This window comes from Triticum aestivum, chromosome 2D, assembly GCF_018294505.1.
Source record: "Triticum aestivum cultivar Chinese Spring chromosome 2D, IWGSC CS RefSeq v2.1, whole genome shotgun sequence".
Classification (NCBI taxonomy): Eukaryota; Viridiplantae; Streptophyta; class Magnoliopsida; order Poales; family Poaceae; genus Triticum; species Triticum aestivum.
The window spans coordinates 493,582,924-493,601,526 of record NC_057799.1 but is presented as its reverse complement, the minus strand read 5'-3'; the positions used below and the strand labels follow the sequence as shown (position 1 = coordinate 493,601,526).

At 47.4% G+C, this 18,603-nt stretch overlaps 1 protein-coding gene across 3 annotated transcripts; it reads right to left on the bottom strand.

Moving 5' to 3' along the window:
* Positions 1–4,905: 4,905 nt before the first annotated feature.
* On the bottom strand, positions 4,906–6,734 carry LOC123054051 (B-box zinc finger protein 20). Of its 3 annotated transcripts, none has more exons than XM_044477707.1 (3): positions 6,218–6,721; positions 5,756–6,124; positions 4,906–5,307 (listed from the first exon to the last, which is right to left on the bottom strand). In XM_044477707.1, exons 1-3 carry the CDS (start codon positions 6,422–6,424, stop codon positions 5,095–5,097), a joined length of 789 nt encoding a protein of 262 aa, XP_044333642.1. In that variant the 5' UTR covers positions 6,425–6,721; the 3' UTR covers positions 4,906–5,094. The 3 variants fall into 3 exon arrangements, with proteins under 3 accessions (XP_044333642.1, XP_044333644.1, XP_044333641.1); XM_044477709.1 differs by having other exon boundaries at positions 4,906–5,304; positions 6,218–6,716; XM_044477706.1 differs by having other exon boundaries at positions 4,906–5,304; positions 5,756–6,734.
* Positions 6,735–18,603: the final 11,869 nt, after the last annotated feature.

Sequence of the window (18,603 nt, the reverse complement as noted above, 5' to 3'; positions counted from 1 at the left end):
CATAGGTTCTATAAAGTATGCCATGCTATGTACTAGACCTATTGTATACACTGCCCTGAGTTTGGCAAAGGAGTACAATAATGATCTAGGAGTAGTCACTGGACATTGGTCAAAATTATCCTTAGAGGACTAAAGGAAATATTTCTCGGTTATGGAGGTAATAAAGAGTTCATCGTAAAGAGTTACGTCGATGCAAGCTTTGACATTGATCTGGATGACTCTGAGTCTCGATCTAGATACATATTGAAAGTGGGAGCATTTAGCTAGAGTAGCTCCGTGGAGAGCATTGTAGACATAGAAATTTGCAAAATACATACGGATCTGAATGTGGCAGACCCATTGACTAAACCTCTCTCACAAGCAAAACATGATCACACCTTAGTACTCTTTGGGTGTTAATCACATGGCGATGTGAACTAGATTATTGACTCTAGTAAACCCTTTAGGTATTGGTCACATGGCGATGTGGACTATAGAGTGTTAAATCACATGACGATGTGAACTATTGGTGTTAAATCACATGGCGATGTGAACTAGATTATTGACTCTAGTGCAAGTGGGAGACTGAAGGAAATATGCCCTAGAGACAATAATAAAGTTGTTATTTATATTTCCTTATATCATGATAAATGTTTATTATTCATGCTAGAATTGTATTAACCGGAAACTTGATACATGTGTGAATACATAGACAAAACAGAGTGTCCCTAGTATGCCTCTACTTGACTAGCTCGTTAATCAAAGATGGTTAAGTTTCCTAGCCATAGACATGTGTTGTCATTTGACGAACGGGATCACATCATTAGAGAATGATGTGATGGACAAGACCCATCCGTTAGCTTAGCATAATGATCGTTAAGTTTTATTGCTATTGCTTTCTTCATGACTTATACATGTTTCTCTGACTATGAGATTATGCAACTCCCGAATACCGGAGGAACACTTAGTGTGCTATCAAACGTCACAACGTAACTGGGTGATTATAAAGATGCTCTACAGGTGTCTCCGATGATGTTTGTTGAGTTGGCATAGATCGAGATTAGGATTTTTCACTCCGTGTATCAGAGAGGTATCTCTGGGCCCTCTCGGTAATGCACATCACTATAAGCCTTGCAAGCAATGTGACTAATGAGTTAGTTACGGAATGGTGCATTACAGAACGAGTAAAGATACTTGCCGGTAACGAGATTGAACTAGGTATGAGGATACCGACGATCGAATCTCGGGCAAGTAACATACCGATGACAAAGGGAACAACGTATGTTGTTATGCGGTTTGATCGATAAAGATCTACGTAGAATATGTAGGAGCCAATATGAGCATCCAGGTTCCGCTATTTGTTATTGACCGGAGATGTGTCTCGGTCATGTCTACATAGTTCTCGAACCCGTAGGGTCCGCACGCTTAACGTTCGATGACGATTTGTATTATGAGTTATGTGATTTGATGACCGAAGTTTGTTCGGAGTCCCGGATGAGATCACGGAAATGACGAGGAGTCTTGAAATGGTCAAGAGGTAAAGATTCATATATTGGAAGGTTGCATTTGGACATCGGAATGGTTCCGAGTGATTCGGGCATTTTTCCGGAGTACCGGGAGGTTACCGGAACCCCCCGGGAGAAGTTATGGGCCTTATGGGCCATAAGAGGGAAGCACACCAGCCCACAACGGGCTGGTACGCCCCCCCCCCCCCTTGGGCAGGAGGTCGATTAGGACTAGGAGAAGGGGGTCAGCCCCCCTTTCCTTCTCCTTCTCCCTTCCCCCTTTCCTACTCCGTGTGGGAAGTGGAATCCTACTAGGACTAGGGAGTCCTAGTAGGACTCCACACCTTGGCGCGCCCCCTAGGGCCGGCTGCCTCTCCCTCTCCCTCCTTTATATACGTGGCCAGGGGGCACCCCAAGAGGACACAAGTTGATCTTTTAGCCGTGTGCGGTGCCCCCCTCCACAGTTACACACCTCAGTCATATCGTTGTAGTGCTTAGGCGAAGCCCTGCGCCGGTAACTTCATCAGCACCGTCACCACGCCGTCGTGCTGACGAAACTCTCCCTCGTCCTCAACTGGATCAAGAGCTCGAGGGACGTCATCGAGCTGAACGTGTGCTGAACGCGGAGGTGTCGTACGTTCGGTGCTTGGATCGGTTGGATTGCGAAGACGTTCGACTACATCAACCGTGTTAATAAATGGTTCCGCTTTCGGTCTACGAGGGTACATGGACACACTCTCCCCGCTCGTTGCTATGCTTCTCCTAGATAGATCTTGCGTGATCGTTGGAAAATTTTCAAAATACTACATTCCCCAACAGTATGTCCCAAATGTTGAACTGTGATTTATTTTGCTTTGTTGCATTGTGAAATGTTGAATTTGTGTTATATGATCTGCATGCATGGATCACATGAATTTAAGAGTTTAGATTTGAAGGGTGTGGCTGTCCGGCGTTCGGATAAGTCCGGCTGATCGTCTAGGCGTATACACTTCGATTTACAGCACGAAGACGCACAACTGTAAAGGGGCGTGTTACAGTACAGTTGACACCCTCAGAAATAAGCAGGATTCATGGACAGCCATGATCATGATATGCGTTACATCGGCAAGATTTACCGTGAAATTAAATGGGGTTAGATCTGAGAGGTTCCTCCCTTCAAGGGGGTTACGCCAAGGAGACCCTTTATCTTCGTACTTATTTCTGTTTTGTGTGGAAGGCTTCTCTGCACTCCTCAAGCTTGCCCAACAGGAAAAAGAACTACAAGGAGTGTCTTTTGGGCGCACTGGCCCCAATATCACTCATCTTCTTTTTGCAGATGACAGTATCGTTTTCCTGGAGGCTTCTTCTAGTAACCTGACACGATTAAAACAGATTTTACAGGTTTATGAACAGGCATTGGTCAGAAGGTGAATTTGCTCAAATCCTCCATTTTCTTTGGCAAGGGATGCTCGGAGGAGTGCAAGGGTGATCTAAAGAGGGTGATGGGCATTGAGGCCGAGGCTCTCAGTGAGAAATATTTAGGACTGCCTACAATGGTTGGGAGGTCTAAGGATGGAATTTTCAAACACGTGAGAGAGTCTTCAAAGTCAAAAGTCACGGGATGGAAAGGACAAGGTTTGTTGAGAGAAGTACTTGTGAAGTCGGGGCTCCAAGCTACACCGACATTCGCAATGAGTTGCTTCCAACTCTCAAAGAAGATGTGCGGGAACCTGAAATCAATCTCCTCTAAATTATGGTGGGGGCAGCTGACGGCGAACAAAAGGTACATTGGGTGGCGTGGGATAAGATGTGTACTTGTAAGCACGAAGGAGGAATGGGGTTTCGAGACTTTGAGATCTTTAACCGAGCTCTACTGGCCGAACAGGTGTGGCGACTCATCACTGTTCCGGATTCCCTATGTGCGGGAGTCCTCAAAGCGCGTTACTTCTTGAAGATGGATATTATGGCCGCTACATATCCAAAAGGATGCTCGTACACATGGCAGAGCTTGATGCATGGCAAAAATCTGCTACAACATGGGCTCCTGTGGCGGATTGGGGATGGTTCAAGGATAAACGTTTATCAAGATCAGTGGATCCCTAGAGCTGCTAGTATGGTGCCACTGGGCGCTACATACATAAAGAATGTCATGGAAGTTGCTGATCTGCTAAACACGCAAGGCAATGGCTGGGATGCGGCTAAGCTCCGTCAAGTGTTCACGCCTGATGACGCCTTAGATGTTCAAAAGATTGTTATCGGAGGTGCTAGTACAGATGATTTTCGTGCATGAAACTATACGAAAGACGACATGTTTACCGTTCGCTTAGCCTATCACCTGGGCGTCTCCATGAGGAATACGAGCAAGGCACTGGCCTCATGTTCGAACCCCATTGAAGTCCACAAAAGCTGGTTGGAACTTTGGGCGACTGACATACCAAATAAGATGAAAATACATGCGTGGAGACTGATTAGAAATGGGCTAGCTGTTGGAGTGGAGCTGCACCGCAGGAGAATTAAACCAGGGATATTTTGTGTCGCTTGTGGTCGGGAGGAGGACACTATGCACAGATTCTGGACATGCCCACATGCAAAGGAATTTTGAAAATTATTGAGTGAGGCCGTAGCTGCACCACTACCACATGCACCATCTTATATTCAGGCCACGGAGGGACTTCGTGCGTGGATTCTGGAGTGGCTCGGCAAGGCTGGACAAGATGAAAAAGAAACTGTACTCAGGGGTTGGTATGAGCTTTGGATGGCTCGCAATGCGGGAATCAAACCGGATTGAGGATCCTAGAATTATCTGCGATCGAGTTCAAGTTCTTGCTGGGGAGTGGAAGGCTGCCCATGAGGTGGTTGTTCGTCAAGGGGGACGACAGAACGCGAAAGCTGGAAGAAGCCCGAGGATGGGTGGGTCAAAGCAAACACGAACAACGCTTTATCAAAGGTGAACGTCACGGGGGGAGGAGGAGCTGTCCTCAGGGACAACCATGGCGAGTTCTTGGCAGGATGTTGCCATTTTTCCTTCTACCCACGATGCAGAGGTGGCGGAACTGATGGCATGCCGGAGGACCATGTTGCTGGCGAATGAACTAAAAATGTTCAGAGGATCATTCTCGAGACGGACTCACAAGTGGTGGCAAGAAAGCTCATGAATGAATAGAAGGACTTCTCAGCCAATGGGCAACTGGTGGAGAAGATATACTTGGATCATTTTCAGACTTTAGGATTGCTTGGGTGCGACGCTCTGCAAATAATGTCGCACACGTCCTAATTAGGGAGGGTTGCTTGAAATCTTTATGTAAACTTGGCTCCATGTATCACCGGAGTGTGTTAGCTCGGAGATCGTCCCTGAGGCGTTAAACATTGAATAAAATGGCAATTTTTCCCCTAAAAAAGAAATGAGCAGGATTCGTTCCGAAAAACCAAAGGCGCAGAGTACTTCAAAGGTCAAACAGTCCAGTGATCCAGTGTTCCCAAAGACTCAGAAGCGACACATTGAGGACGCAGTAAAAAATGACAGTAATTTCTGAAGCGAGCAACTGCAGATCAAACAAAAATTCATGGTCCAGGTCATTTTCTGATTTTATCCGCTACTAGTCCTAGTACTGGTACTGCAAAGCGCACGTTTTCACCAGTAGAAGGAGGAGCCGAGAGACGACGGCCGAGGTCGCTTGCTGCCGGCCCACGCCGCCCCCGCGTGCATCTGCGGTACCCACAGCTCGCGGCTGGCCCGCTCACCCGCAGCGACAACGACGCCACCGATCAGCTGCTCTTGGCCAGCCCACGCCGGGTAACCTTCACCTTCTTGCGGCCCACCGATCCTAGCCAGCCCTCCTCCCTGCTAAGACGAGTGTCAAGTTGCCAAATCAGTCCAAGCAACAAAACAATATCTATCTATTGCTCAAAAGAAAAAGAAACACGAAATCTGCATTTCTTGTTTGTAGTGTAGATGGGTTAAGTCTGCAATGCCAAAAGTGGTAGGAGCGAGTAGATATTCCTATGGCCATTTTGGCGTTAGAGCATCATATGTTGGTGGTCTCCACTGAGACATTATCCTGACACCCTGCTTCGGATTTTTCTTGGTGCTAGTTGCGAGCATGACAACAAACTACCTAAATGATTGCGAGCTCAAAAGCATTGGGAGCGGGGCATGGTTACTGGTTAGAGCAGATGAACTATCCAAATGATGATTGGGGGCTCAAAATCAAGTTTCATTGTGCTCGCAGGTTGTCTTAGATTGCCTAGTAAAAGTAGCAGTATTTGCAGTGCGCTGGAAGTCTTGAACTGACCTGATACGGCTTGTTCGAGGAGACGGCGACGGCGGCGTCGTCCAGGAGGAAGTCCTCGACGTGCCACCCGGGCAGCGTCTTCGTCAGGTACTCGGAGATGCTGCTGCCGTCGCTCGCGCTCGCGCTGGCGCTCGCCGTGCCACTGGCGTCGCCGCTGCAGGAGTCGGCGATGCAGGGGCTGGTGCTGTTCCCCTCCTCCTCCTGACCCGACGGCGCGGGGGACTCCGCCGGCGCCGACGAGACGCGCACGCCGGTGAGCAGGAACCGGCCGTGCCGCCTCGTCAGCTCGCTGGCCGTGTGCACCTGGACGTCGCACTCCCGGCACAGGATCGCCCTGTCCTCCTTGCAGAACAGGAGCCCCCTCTTCTCCTGCAGCCCACAACGACATAACATCAGCTCTCGCCGTAGCAACACAAATGGCACACATATCTGAAAACGTTCTTGATTTGTACTATATCCCACCTGGCAGATGTCGCAGAGAGGCGGCTTCGGCGAAGGCGACGAGGAGGAGGCCGGCGATGGGTGGAGGAGGGACAGGCGGCGGTGCTTGCCGGCGAGCTTGTTGGCGCGGTGGACGCGGCGGTCGCAGGCGTCGCACAGCGCGGCCTCGTCGGCGCAGCAGAAGACGGAGGCCGCCTCGGCCTCGCACACGTCGCACTGCACCTTCATGGCACGATCTGGGCACGCAGCTTCGACCCCGCCACGCGAGAGAGAGATGGAGGGGGCGGTGAGAGATAGGCAAGGTAGGTCACGGGGCCAGGCCAATAGAGTTATCTCGGGCTCTCTCTCGGTCAGAGATGTTGCAACTGCATACCGGCACGCGAGAGGTGTTTATATATCGGTCAGGAGGACATGGTAATGTTAGGAAGGCAGAGAGGGCGGTGCCACTGTGCCAGTGCGTGTTGGGGATAGAGATTTGCGGTGAGGTGAAGAGGCCTTGTTCCTTGGGCGATGGGGATTTTGACTTTGGAGGATGGAGCCAGGGGGGTCTATGCTGACCTACCCAGCTACCCTGATCTCTGATAGATCTGATGAATCATGATAGTACACATTGGTGGATGCATTCGATTGCATCCCTTTCGGTCCTGGTGCATATGAATGCAGTAGGAATGAAGTCTCTATACGTTGTGACCTATTCGTACTCTTTTTTTTTACGTAAAAGAAGTTCAAATTTTCACACGAAAAAAATTGGAACTTCTTTGAAGCACAGCCAAGGAGAACAAGATGGTGCAGAGGCCGGGATACTGCGGTATGAATGAGCAGAAATCCTCCATGTTTGGAATAAAGCTCCCATCAGTTTCGCATAAAAAATGGCCGAGAAGCTTAAACTCCTTTTTGAAAAGGAAAAAAAAAGAGAGAAACAACAAGATCACAGTCACAGTTATATCTTTGACGGAGTAGATCTGAAAACGCACATATCTTGTCCTTTCTAGGGTTTTATTGTGTGTGTTTTAGTTGCTATCATGCTTTAATATCAATAAAACAAATGCAGAAGAAAAAGAGAAAAAGAGCATTCGCTTTTGGGACCACATTTTGTTGCTATCCGACCCGATCAACTTGTGCAAGTGCTTACCTTGGAGCAGCTAAGCACTCTCTAGAAGGAACGAAATCAAGGCACATACAGACATGCAAATCCAGGAGGATAAGGCTTGCTAGTTGTTACTAGTACTCTATCCGTCTCTAAATATAGATCTTTCTAGATATTTCAATATAGGCTACATACAAATGTATATGTATATACACATATTTTAAAGTATAGATTTACCCATTTTGCTCCATATGTAGTTCATATTAGAATCTTTAAAAAGACTTGTATTTAGGAACGGAGGGCTACATTTTATCACGGTTCACCTCCTGTCTACAACTGCTAGCACATGAATGGACATGTCGAGGTGAACCGATAACCTTTTCCACATCACATTATCTTGTTTTTCGGTTGACTGAATGATGAAAAGTTCAGGGAAAAACTCTTTTGCGGCTCAATGATTAGGCATCCCTGAATTGCATGCCATGAAATGGGCTGGCAATGGGGATCAGAGCTCAAAGGTTAGATACGGGCGAATGGGCGCTCCCAGGTCAGGTCAGGCTCGCAGCAAGGGCATCGTCCTCCAACTTGATGCCGCCCCTTATCCTCCCCTCCTCAACTTTATCAGTCCTTATTTTATTGTTGTGCTAAGAAAGAGGGTCGTCCTCAATTTCATTAAGACGAAAAGCACCGGAATCTACATGCTACATTTTCATACTAGATTGCATACTAGATTGAACTTTCAAAATGTAAGGTTTGCGGTGGAGTAATGACAAGTCACTCTCCATTGGTTGTAGTACAATATTATTATGATACAATTATTTTCTCCTTTATTTTCTGATGAGAAAGAGGCAAGCACTCTGCTACTACGAATGCGTAATACATATCGACGGGGAAAATATCTAGTGCTACCAAGCTTTAAGTGCTACCGTGATACGTGTTCCTGGATCGTCGGATTCTCAGATCGGACGGCTCTCAGTAACTCTGCAACATTTGCAACAAAGTCTTTGAGGAGTCCAAAAATTGTGCATAGGTCTAGCAAATCCAACAGCTCCCAAATGTCGTCCGATCTAAGAATCCAACCGCCCAGATGCCTGTATCACGGTAGCATTTAAGCCTCGGTAGCACCAAATACTCCACCATGTCGACAGAGTGCTCCTAGATCATGGCATCACATCAGGCAATTTACAATATTTTGGGCACCGTCAGAAATTGAAAAGTACGATCACTTCACCAATTATATACTCCTATAATTCTAAAGTATATATGCATCCAGAACATGCTACGGCTATGGTCCCCCGTTGTTTGCTTGGTTATCTCTCACATAATCTAATCCCGCTGATCTGCCTAGATATCTTATATCTTTCGATTGATGTCACGGCTTACCTCAATCGCCAAACTTGTCTAGAAAAATATATAGTAGTCCACTGGAGTGATGAGCTTATTTCATTCGTTAGGTATTCAGGTCATCAGGTGCCTGCCTATCTTTCTGCCCGATCTTCCTAGTGCGCGTGTGTGTGCAGTACAGTCGGTACTGCACCGTACTTTCGATCTTCGTTGGACACTGCAGAACAATCGTGAAGGGGTCGGGTTGCTCGTCCGAGAACGAAAAGGGCGCCTTTGGCCGTATCCGTTTCTCGGCTGCAGGCACGGCATGGTGGTTGCACGCAGCCAGCTGCTCCCGGACCCCGGCCGATGAAACGGACATGCAGGCCTCGTCCAAGCATCAAGCTGACAAGTGACAACCTGTGCCCCTTCGAGTGACTCGCAACTGCAAGCTAGTCCTGCCGGTGCCCCGCCGCAATCTGGAGATACGCCTGGATCCGTTCACACCGTGTTCGATTGATTGATTGATCCATTTGCTTCATCATGGGCTATGGAAGGTGGCCTGATCATCACGCCGGTATAAGATCAGTGCATCCTAGTAGCGCTCAATCAAGCCCAGTTAAAAGACAGACTCCTCCTTCGTTTCTCATCTGAAAAATACCTGTTACTACCCACTCCCTTCATTTCATAATGTAGTGCTCATGTTTTTTAAGATTCAATTTTGATCATAAATTAGATCAACAATAGATAAATCATTTTACTAAAAAATTATACCTTTGAAAACTTCTTTCGGATACGAATTCAAAGATATCTGTCATGCTCCCGCCGCGGTTGCCTTAAATTTATGATCAAAGTTAAATCTCGAAAAACATGGACCCACCACATTACTCCCTCCGTCCGCGAACAAATGTACATCTAGCTTTTGTCTTAAGTTAAAATTTTAGAACTTTGACCAACTTTCTAGAGAAAAGTAAATAGCATTTATGACACTAAATTAGTATCACTAGATCCGTTTTAAAAAGCACTTTGATAATATACCAATTTGATGTCATATATGTTACTATTATTTTCTATAAAGTTGATCAAAATTTTAAAACTTTGACTTAGAACAAAAGCTAGATGTACACTTATTCACGGACGGAGTGAGTGTGTAATAAAGGGAGTAGTGAGGCACTGATGCACCTGTTTCCTCTTAATGAGATGAGATGGGCATTTTGCAAGCCACAGAGACTCATCTCAGAAAGTCCAGCGGTGATTTGCTGCACGTCTCTCGCGTGATGTATATCCAAATGGTACGAAAACCATATCCGGTGTACGTAATTGTCAATGAGATAAGACTTATCCACGTGAATACGACCAGCTTCTCGGAGTCGGATGCGATGAAGAAATGTTCTCCGCCACGCAAAGAGCGTATAGCAAAACATGCCGTGCGCTTTATCCCGCAGCTTTCGTTTTCGCGGTTGTATCGTGTGTGCATGCATTGGCGGCCGGCGGCCTCACGGTGCGCTTTTATCGGCGATCGGCGTCCACCTGATACCAAGTTACCAACCCATCGCCGTGACGGCGATCGCCTGTGTCTTTTGATCTTGTAATCTTTTCCTACCTGCTGACAAAGTGATCGAAACCCCAAAGTGAAAACGAAAATTCGAGGAAAAATCTTGTAATGTTTTCTTTTTACAAACTTTTAATCTTCCTATATGCTGAACTGCTTAATTTATGCAGCTCAGACAGGCCTGGGTCCGCAAGCATTCCATGAGAGTGTATTACCACAATTGGCCCGTGCAGGCGCGTTATGGGCCAGCCCAACTCCGGTTCCAGTGGGCTCAGTTTATTTTTCTACGTGTTCCTGTATTGTTTTAACGTTTGTTTTGCGTTTTTTTTTTCGAGAAACCGTCGATCTATTCATCTTCAATCATGACAGTACAATGAACCCCAGAAATAATGAAAATTACATCTAGATTCATAGACATCTAGCGACGACTACAAGCACTGAAGCGAGTCGAAGGCGCGCCGCCGTTATCGCCCCTCCCTCGTCGGAGCCGGGCACAACTTGTTGTAGACAGTCGGGAAGTCGTCGTGTTAAGGCCTCGTAGGTCCAATGCACCAAAACAGCAACCGTCGCCGATGAAGAGAAGATTAGATCGGAAGGATCCAACCTGAAGACACATGAACAAAGACGAACGAAGACCGGATCCGACCGGATCCACCAAAGACAATCACCGGCCGAATCCCCCGAGATACGCTAGAGACACACCTCCACACACCCTCCGACGATGCTAGACACACCATCAGGACGGGGGCTAGACGGGGAGAACCTTATTACATCTTCAAGAAAGCCGCCGCAGTCTCATCTTCTTGAAAAGGACACAACCCCTAATAAAACTGAAGGAAGCACCTGAAAACGGAGCCCTCCCGCCGGCAAGGACCGGGATCCACCGCGCACCCATGGCCCTAAGGCTACAGGAGACGTGGGAGATCAGTGGCGCCGCCGACGGGAGGCAGAAACCCTAGCCGCCTTTTCTTAGAGGAGAGACAAAGGGAGGCAGACACTGAACGCATAGACTCTCTGCTTTTTTTCGTTAGCGGTTTACTTTGGTTTTCTCTTTTTCTTCATTTCCTTTTTCATTTCTTTGTTTTTTATTTTCTTTCTCTTTGGTTTTCTTTGTTGTTTTCTTCAGTATTCTTTGTTTCATCTTTTTTGTTTTCATCGTTTTTCTTTAAATTCTTTAAGTTCTTTAATTTTAATTTTAATTTTAATTGTTTTTCTTTCTTTGCACATGTCCACTTTTTTCAGTACACATTTTATATTTTTTATACACCCATATTTTTTTATGATAAACATTGAATATTTATATACATGATGTACATTTTTTTAAACACTTGGTTTTGAACATTTTTTCAAATAAATGCAACCCACTTTTTTAATATATATCAAACATTCTTTTAGTTGCACAAAATGTATTTTTTAAACACATGAACATCTTTTTTATTGTAAATATACTTCTCAAACTGTCTCAAACATTTTTTTAAATGTGTGAATTTTTTCAACATGGCCTCGAACATTTAAAAAAAAGTAAACTAGCATTGTTGTCGTCTATTGGTTTATGTGTTTCTTTAGTTGTTTTATTTGGTTTCTTGTTTTTTTCTTATTATCTTTTTCATTTTTTATTTTATTTCTCTTTGGTTTTTTGTGTCGGTTTTCTTCGCTTCTTTTGTTAACCTCTTTTCTTTATATTCTTCAGGTTTTTTATTTTGTCTTTTTCAACCCATGTCTCTTTTGCAGTACACATTGTGCATATTTTGTAATACATGTGTAACACTGTTTTGATAAATGTTGAACATTTGTCGAATACATGATGTACCTCTTTTGAACATTTTTCCATTCTTGAACACTGTTTCAAATACATGCTAAAGATTATCAAATATATGTTGACATACTTTTAATGGCACGGGCATATGTTTAACACTACGTCAACATTCTATTACATTGCATAAAACTTCTTGAAGAATGTCACAAATACTTTTTTAAATGTGTTAAAAATTCCTTTTAAATGCCACAAACATTTTTCTGAATGGTACAAGATACATTTTTAAACTAAACAACCATTTTTTGAATGGTACAAAACATTTTTTTCCAACTTATGTAAACATTTTTTACATTAAATTAACATTTTATTCACAAACGTATTTTTGAAATGCATGGTCATATTTTAAATGTCACAAACATGTTTTTGAATGCTATCAACTTTTTTAAAAGTTGCGTGAACATGTTTTTTACATTGCATAAATATCTTTCTTAAAGGATTAACATTGCTTACAATTTAAATAAATTATGTTTCCATTTCAGAATATAAATAAAAGTGATAAAAACGTGGGCTAGGGTGTCAGCACTCCTCCTGCGTTGGGCCGGCCAGGTGAGATGTGCCGGTGTCTCACTGCGGACGAAACACGACCGCTCCCGAGTTGGCTCATGATTCCTTTTTCTAGTCCAGATTTATGTGGGGTGTTGGAGATATAACTACTAGGTATGACCCGCCCAGGAGGGCCGGGTCATACCATTGGCGACTTATAAATGAAGATGGCGGGTCATGGCAAGCTTATTGACGGCCCAAGACCCAGAGGCGACTTGAGGCCCAAGAGGATAAACCGCCATATATATGACCTGAAGTATAAGGCAAGTTTAGTTAGTCACCGAGCCGGACACGTTGTGTATGAGCCGACCGGGACTCTGTAAGCCGCCGGACATCAACCTGTGTATATAAAGGGGTGACCCGGCGGCGGGTTAAGACAAGAAACAAGAGATCGAGAACTAGGTCAAGCGTATTCGCTCCCTGGTAACCGAAACCCACGCAATACAACCCCAAAACTGAAGTAAGCCTTTACCTCCACCGCGAGGGGCCGAACCAGTATAAACTCTATGTGTCCTTTGTCCCGATTAACCCCTTTAAGCTAACCTAGTTGCGATGGCTCCACGACTAAGTCCTTTCGCTAGGACATCTGCCGTGTTAAGTCCACGACAGTTGGCGCCCATCATGGGGCCAGCGCACGGTGGTTTCGAGTTCTTGAAGGGCAACTTCGCAGGGATCAAGGGATATGCTGTGGCCGGATGACCAAGAGTCGTCGCGGCAAACTCTACATCGACGACGCAGGCTGGGGCCCCGAGGCCGGCTCAATCGAGTACGGGTACCGGGTCCCCTTCGGTGGAATCCGCGTCTTCATCGGCAAGATCGGCGAATCGGGCCCTAGGCCGGACACCTGCACCGACATCATCGAGACGGCTCAGCGTGCACGACCCGCCAAGGTTCAAGCCGCTGTGAAGCATGCCTTTGTTGGTTTCATCCATGGGGCGGAACGTGAGGAAGGATCTGTGTCTGGTGGTGAGACGGCCATCTACACTGATGGTGAATCGTCAACAGGTGAGACCGATTCAATGTATCAACTGCAGGACAGCAGGCTTGGGGGCTATTCCGATGGCGACAGTATTCTGAACCCCTATGAGCCGCTGAACAGGGTTGCGATTTTCATGGCCGGTACACAGCCGGCGCTCGGTTCAACGACCGCCGCAGCTATGACCTCCAGCTCACGGCTGCGGCGGCGACTGGTGCTAGCGGTTCTGTGCGCCCGCCGGCTCAGGTTCTGAAAGAGTTGTTGGAGGCTTTGGCGACTTTGATGGGGATGGAGGTAACCCCGGACACTCAAGAACAGCATAAGGCAGATGTCGCAAAGCTACGAGATGAGATAGCTCAAGCCAAGAAAGAACAGGCGGCTGAGAATGCTAGGATGGCCATGGAGCGAGCTGATTTGGATGCTCAGGCGCAACGGATTCAGGCAGACTCTTTCCGGCTCACCATGGATCAAAACGATTCAAATGCCATCATGAGAAGCAGGCACCAGAGTCGCTTACCTCCGGTTTACGATGTGAGAAACCTCTTCAACACGCCTGGGGCAGGGACCAGTGACCCGCCTGTGGTGAACCGGGCAGTTGAGGCGCCCGTTGTCGGTGTCAAAACCGGCGGATCTCGGGTAGGGGGTCCCGAACTGTGCGTCTAAGGTCGGTGGTAATAGGAGACGGGGGACACGATGTTTACCCAGGTTCGGGCCCTCTTGATGGAGGTAATACCCTACTTCCTGCTTGATTGATCTTGATGAATATGAGGATTACAAGAGTTGATCTACCACGAGATCGTAATGGCTAAACCCTATAAGTCTAGCCTGTATGATTGTGATCGCCTCTACGGACTAAACCCTCCGGTTTATATAGACACCGAAGGGGCCTAGGGTTGTACAGAGTCGGTTAACCGAGGAAGCAATCTTCATATCCGAACGCCAAGCTTACCATCCACACCAGGGAGAGTCCCATCCGGACGCGGGAGGAAGTCTTCTATCTTGTATCTTCATGGCCCATCAGTCCGGCCCACATCACACAGGCCGGACGCCCGAGGACCCCTTAATCCAGGACTCCCTCAGTAGCCCCCGAACCAGGCTTCAATGATGATGTATCCAGCGCGCTGATAGTCTTCGGCATTGCAAGGCGGGTTCTTCCTCCGAATACTTCAAAGCATCTGATCCGAAGGGTTATACTCGGCTTTCCATTTAATGTCGTACCCCTTGACTTCTGCGCCTCCATTGCTTCGGCTTCCACGTGTCGGGTGAACACGAAAGGTTAGAGTATTTTTGCACATAACACCCTAGCCATGTAAGAAAGGTGTATATTTAAGGGGATTGGATCTCATATGCCATCTCACACCAGGCGGAAAATCCTTAGAGTTCGCTAGGAGAAACCATTCAAGCATGGCTAGCGTTCCCATTTCTTCCTCCCGCACCCACGGCTCCGGAAAAGACGATTGGGAGAAATGTTCAGTATCGCACAACCAGCTGAGTAAGCTTCAAACGCAGGGATTCCTTTCCCCGCGGATCTAGTCCCTGTCCGGGCAGGATTAACCTCTTTCACAGGCGAAGCCCTGGCGGAAAATTTTCCTAATCCAACCAGGTGGGAGCGAGTGTGCTTCGTATCCTTCCTATTAAGAGGTGTCGGGTTTCCAATCCACCCTTTCCTCCGAGGTCTCCTAGAGTACTATGGCCGCCAACTGCACAACTTCACTCCGGCCTCCATCCTGCATATCGCGGGTTTTGTCGCTCTTTGCGAGCTATTCCTAGGCTGCGAGGCCCATTTTGAATTATGGAGGAAACTTTTCTGCCTCGTCCCTCGTACCCAAAAGGAATCCGTATTCGAGGTGGGCGGTGCCGAGATATGGCGCATAGCCGGGACCGGATACTTATCCGGCACGCCGAAGAAGGCATCCAAAGAGTGGCCTTCAGAGTGATTTTATATTGAAGATGTCACTCTCGCCGACCCAGTCCGAATGGGCCTTCCCGAATTTTCCAGCGCTCCGTTGAGGAAATGCCACAGCTGGCGTCCTCGGAGCCTCGAGGAGGAAGACAGCGCAGAAGTCCGGCAATTGATGGGCAAGATAAGGACACTTGCCCAGTCCGGATTATCGATAATCGAGGTAATGGCAACTTCCATAGCGCGAGGTGTTCAGCTGCTCCAATTCAGGGGGCTCCCTATGTGGCACTACAATGGGGAAGATGACTCCTCACGCTGCGGACGAAAGGGTCCGGATTCCCTCACTGCCCTGGCCACAATACTGGCCGATCTGTATAAAGGGGAGAAAGAGGAATTCACTCGTCTTACGCGCCGAGAGGGATTTTCCATGTATAATCCTCCTAGCTGGGTGAGTTTTAATCCCACCACTTTATTCAATCCTCTTCCCTAGTCATGTTTAACCGACATTAACCCGTCCGTCAATAGGAATGGCGGAAGCTTACCGTGGGGATCCATAGCCCCGCTCCATAGTCGGAGGACCATAACCGGGACCTCGATCCCGGATTCGAAGAAGATCCGGATATATTGAGCTCAAGGACGGAGTTTTCTACCAGGCGAGCTATGATGGCACAGAAGTGGCTATCATGGCCGATTATCCCGGCCTCCTTCCCGCCTCATATGTAAGTAGTCAAGAGACATTTCCTTCGAAGGAGCTTCCTCATTATGCCTCACCCACCGCACTGTCTTGTGCTCCAAAGGGGAGGCGCTCAACGTGTCATATTGCACCAGAGGCATCTCAGAAGAGAGCGGTGCCTGCGCCGGGCGGGTCTTCGAAGAGGAAGGCAAATGGCAATTCGGCGGAACCTTCATCAAAGAGGTATAGCTTTAAATATGCCTTATGGCAGTCACATCGAACCATGAAATTGTCCGTTGTGTTTTATCAGGAAGATCGTTCGCCGGACTATGTCCGAGGAGCCTGCCGGTCGCGCCTCCACCAATCAGGTTCCAGACCCTGCCTCTAGGGCGGGGGCAGACACAAGAATAACGCTGGATTGTCCTCCCTCAGAGGATGCGGATAATGTATCCGTCACGAACTCTGAAGTAGAGAGCGCCATGAATCATCGGCGCCGGAGGGCCGCTCTTCGCGATCCCGGCTTTACTAAAGAGGCGTTTGACGCCTTCAGCTCGGCTGATGCGTACATCTGGGCTGCTCGGGATGGGCTTACCAGAGCCACTGGCCACCATTTGAAAGATATGTGGGTAAGTACGTATTGTAATCATATACCAGTAGCCCCCGAGACTTGAAGCAGTTGAAACAAATGATTTAAGGATCATCGTATAATCAGGCACTCACGGAGAAGAACAACATGCTATCGCATGCGCTGGAAAAGTGCCGGACTCAGTTAGCTGTTGTTACCGCCGAACTGGAGAAGTCGAAGGAGGCACCGCCTGGTAATGTTCCCTCCATCCATAAAAAAGTATAATCATGTACCAGTATTGTTAATACTGTTACGTTTCTGACGACAGGATCAGTAGATCAACTTCAAGAGGAACTGAAGGTCGCGCAGGCGGGTAAACAACAGGCCGAAAGGCAACTGGCCGCAGGCGAACATGTATTGACACGGGTCAGGGATGATAAGGACAAGCTGCAGGATTCCAACACCCTGCTAGGCGAAGAGCTAAAAGATGTACGAGCTCAGCTAGCAGACGCCGTAAAGGAAAATAGGAGGCTACGACGCGGCATATTCAGTATGATTTTGAACTTACCTCTATGTAATTCGGCAAAGAAATGAGCTGACAGATTTATGTCTGAAGGTATGCTGACTGTCCGTCCCAAAGAGGAAGTGCCGGATCTCAAGGCGATCTGCTGCAAGAGTTGTCCCAAGTGCACGAACTAGCTCGGCAAGCAATGCGGAGTGTTGCCAAGGCTTTATGGCCATCCGCCTCCCCTCCAGGAAGCATGGGGGAGCTTGTGAAGCTATTCCAGGGAGCTCGGCGCCGCTTTCGATTAGGGAAGATATCGGCCTGCCGCAAAGGTGCGCGAGAGGCCTGGGCCATGGTGAAAATGCGGTACACCAAGCTGGATCCAAATCATATGGCCCGGGTCGGAGCTCGGGGGTCAGATGGACAAGAAATTCCAGTGAGCTTGGTATATGACCAAGTAAAGATAGCCGCCAAGTTTTCCCAATAGGATTGTAAGCTAGACAGCCTGTTAGACGGCATAGAGGAAGAAGTTTCTGAGTCCAAGTGACTATGTACTTCAATTGACAAATTTGTCCCTAGCCGGATTGTAAAACGATTGTCATGGCAGACCTTTTCGCTTCGACCTCTGGACCCGAAGGTGCGGAGTGTGTCCGAATACCGTAGCGGCAATATACCGGGGTATGCATGGAAACCAGGCGTAGGGGTCATAGTTGCTTGAACAGACAATGTGTATCCGGCTAGCTATGTTATATTACTTGTTGATTGTAAGAAACATCTTCCAGAGAGAATAGTTCCGTTAAGGGTTCCTTTCCCTGGGTGAACATGCGTTAGTATGCATGCCCGGACTGTGATTGAAAAATCGCAGTATACATAACATCTGGGGGTTCATAGTGTAATGAGGGTAAGACGTCTTTAGTCCGCCGACCAAATATTCCCTTAAGAATGCTAGCTTTCGGCTTCACCCAGTCTGAGGTACAAGTCCGGATGACCCGGCTGTAACAATCGTAGAGGTGCTCCCTTTATGCCCTAGCCGAATAAACAGGAACGTAGGGCATAAGCACAGGAGCCAGGCAACCCAGCTTGGCAAAAACTTTAGTCGTAACGGTGCATATAATGGCGAAGAAAACGTACATATGAGGAAAGGACACATATGTGGTGAGCTTGATGCTCGGAAATAATAAGCTTCTGTAAAAGAAGCCCCCAGGTATTATGAGCGTATACATTTAAGGATGTGTACTTCATAGGTGTGCGGTCTAGCCGCACAAGAGCTATAGAGCTAAAGAAAAAGTTAAAGAGAGAACAAATGGAAAAAGGAGAAGAAAACGAACAAAGAGTCCGGCTCTAGGCGTAGAATCTTCGGAGTCTGGCGGCGTTCCACGGGTTTGGCTCCAAGCGATTGTCCGATGCATCACGTAGGCGGTACGCTCCTCCAGTGAGAACTTCATTTATAATGAAGGGACCCTCCCA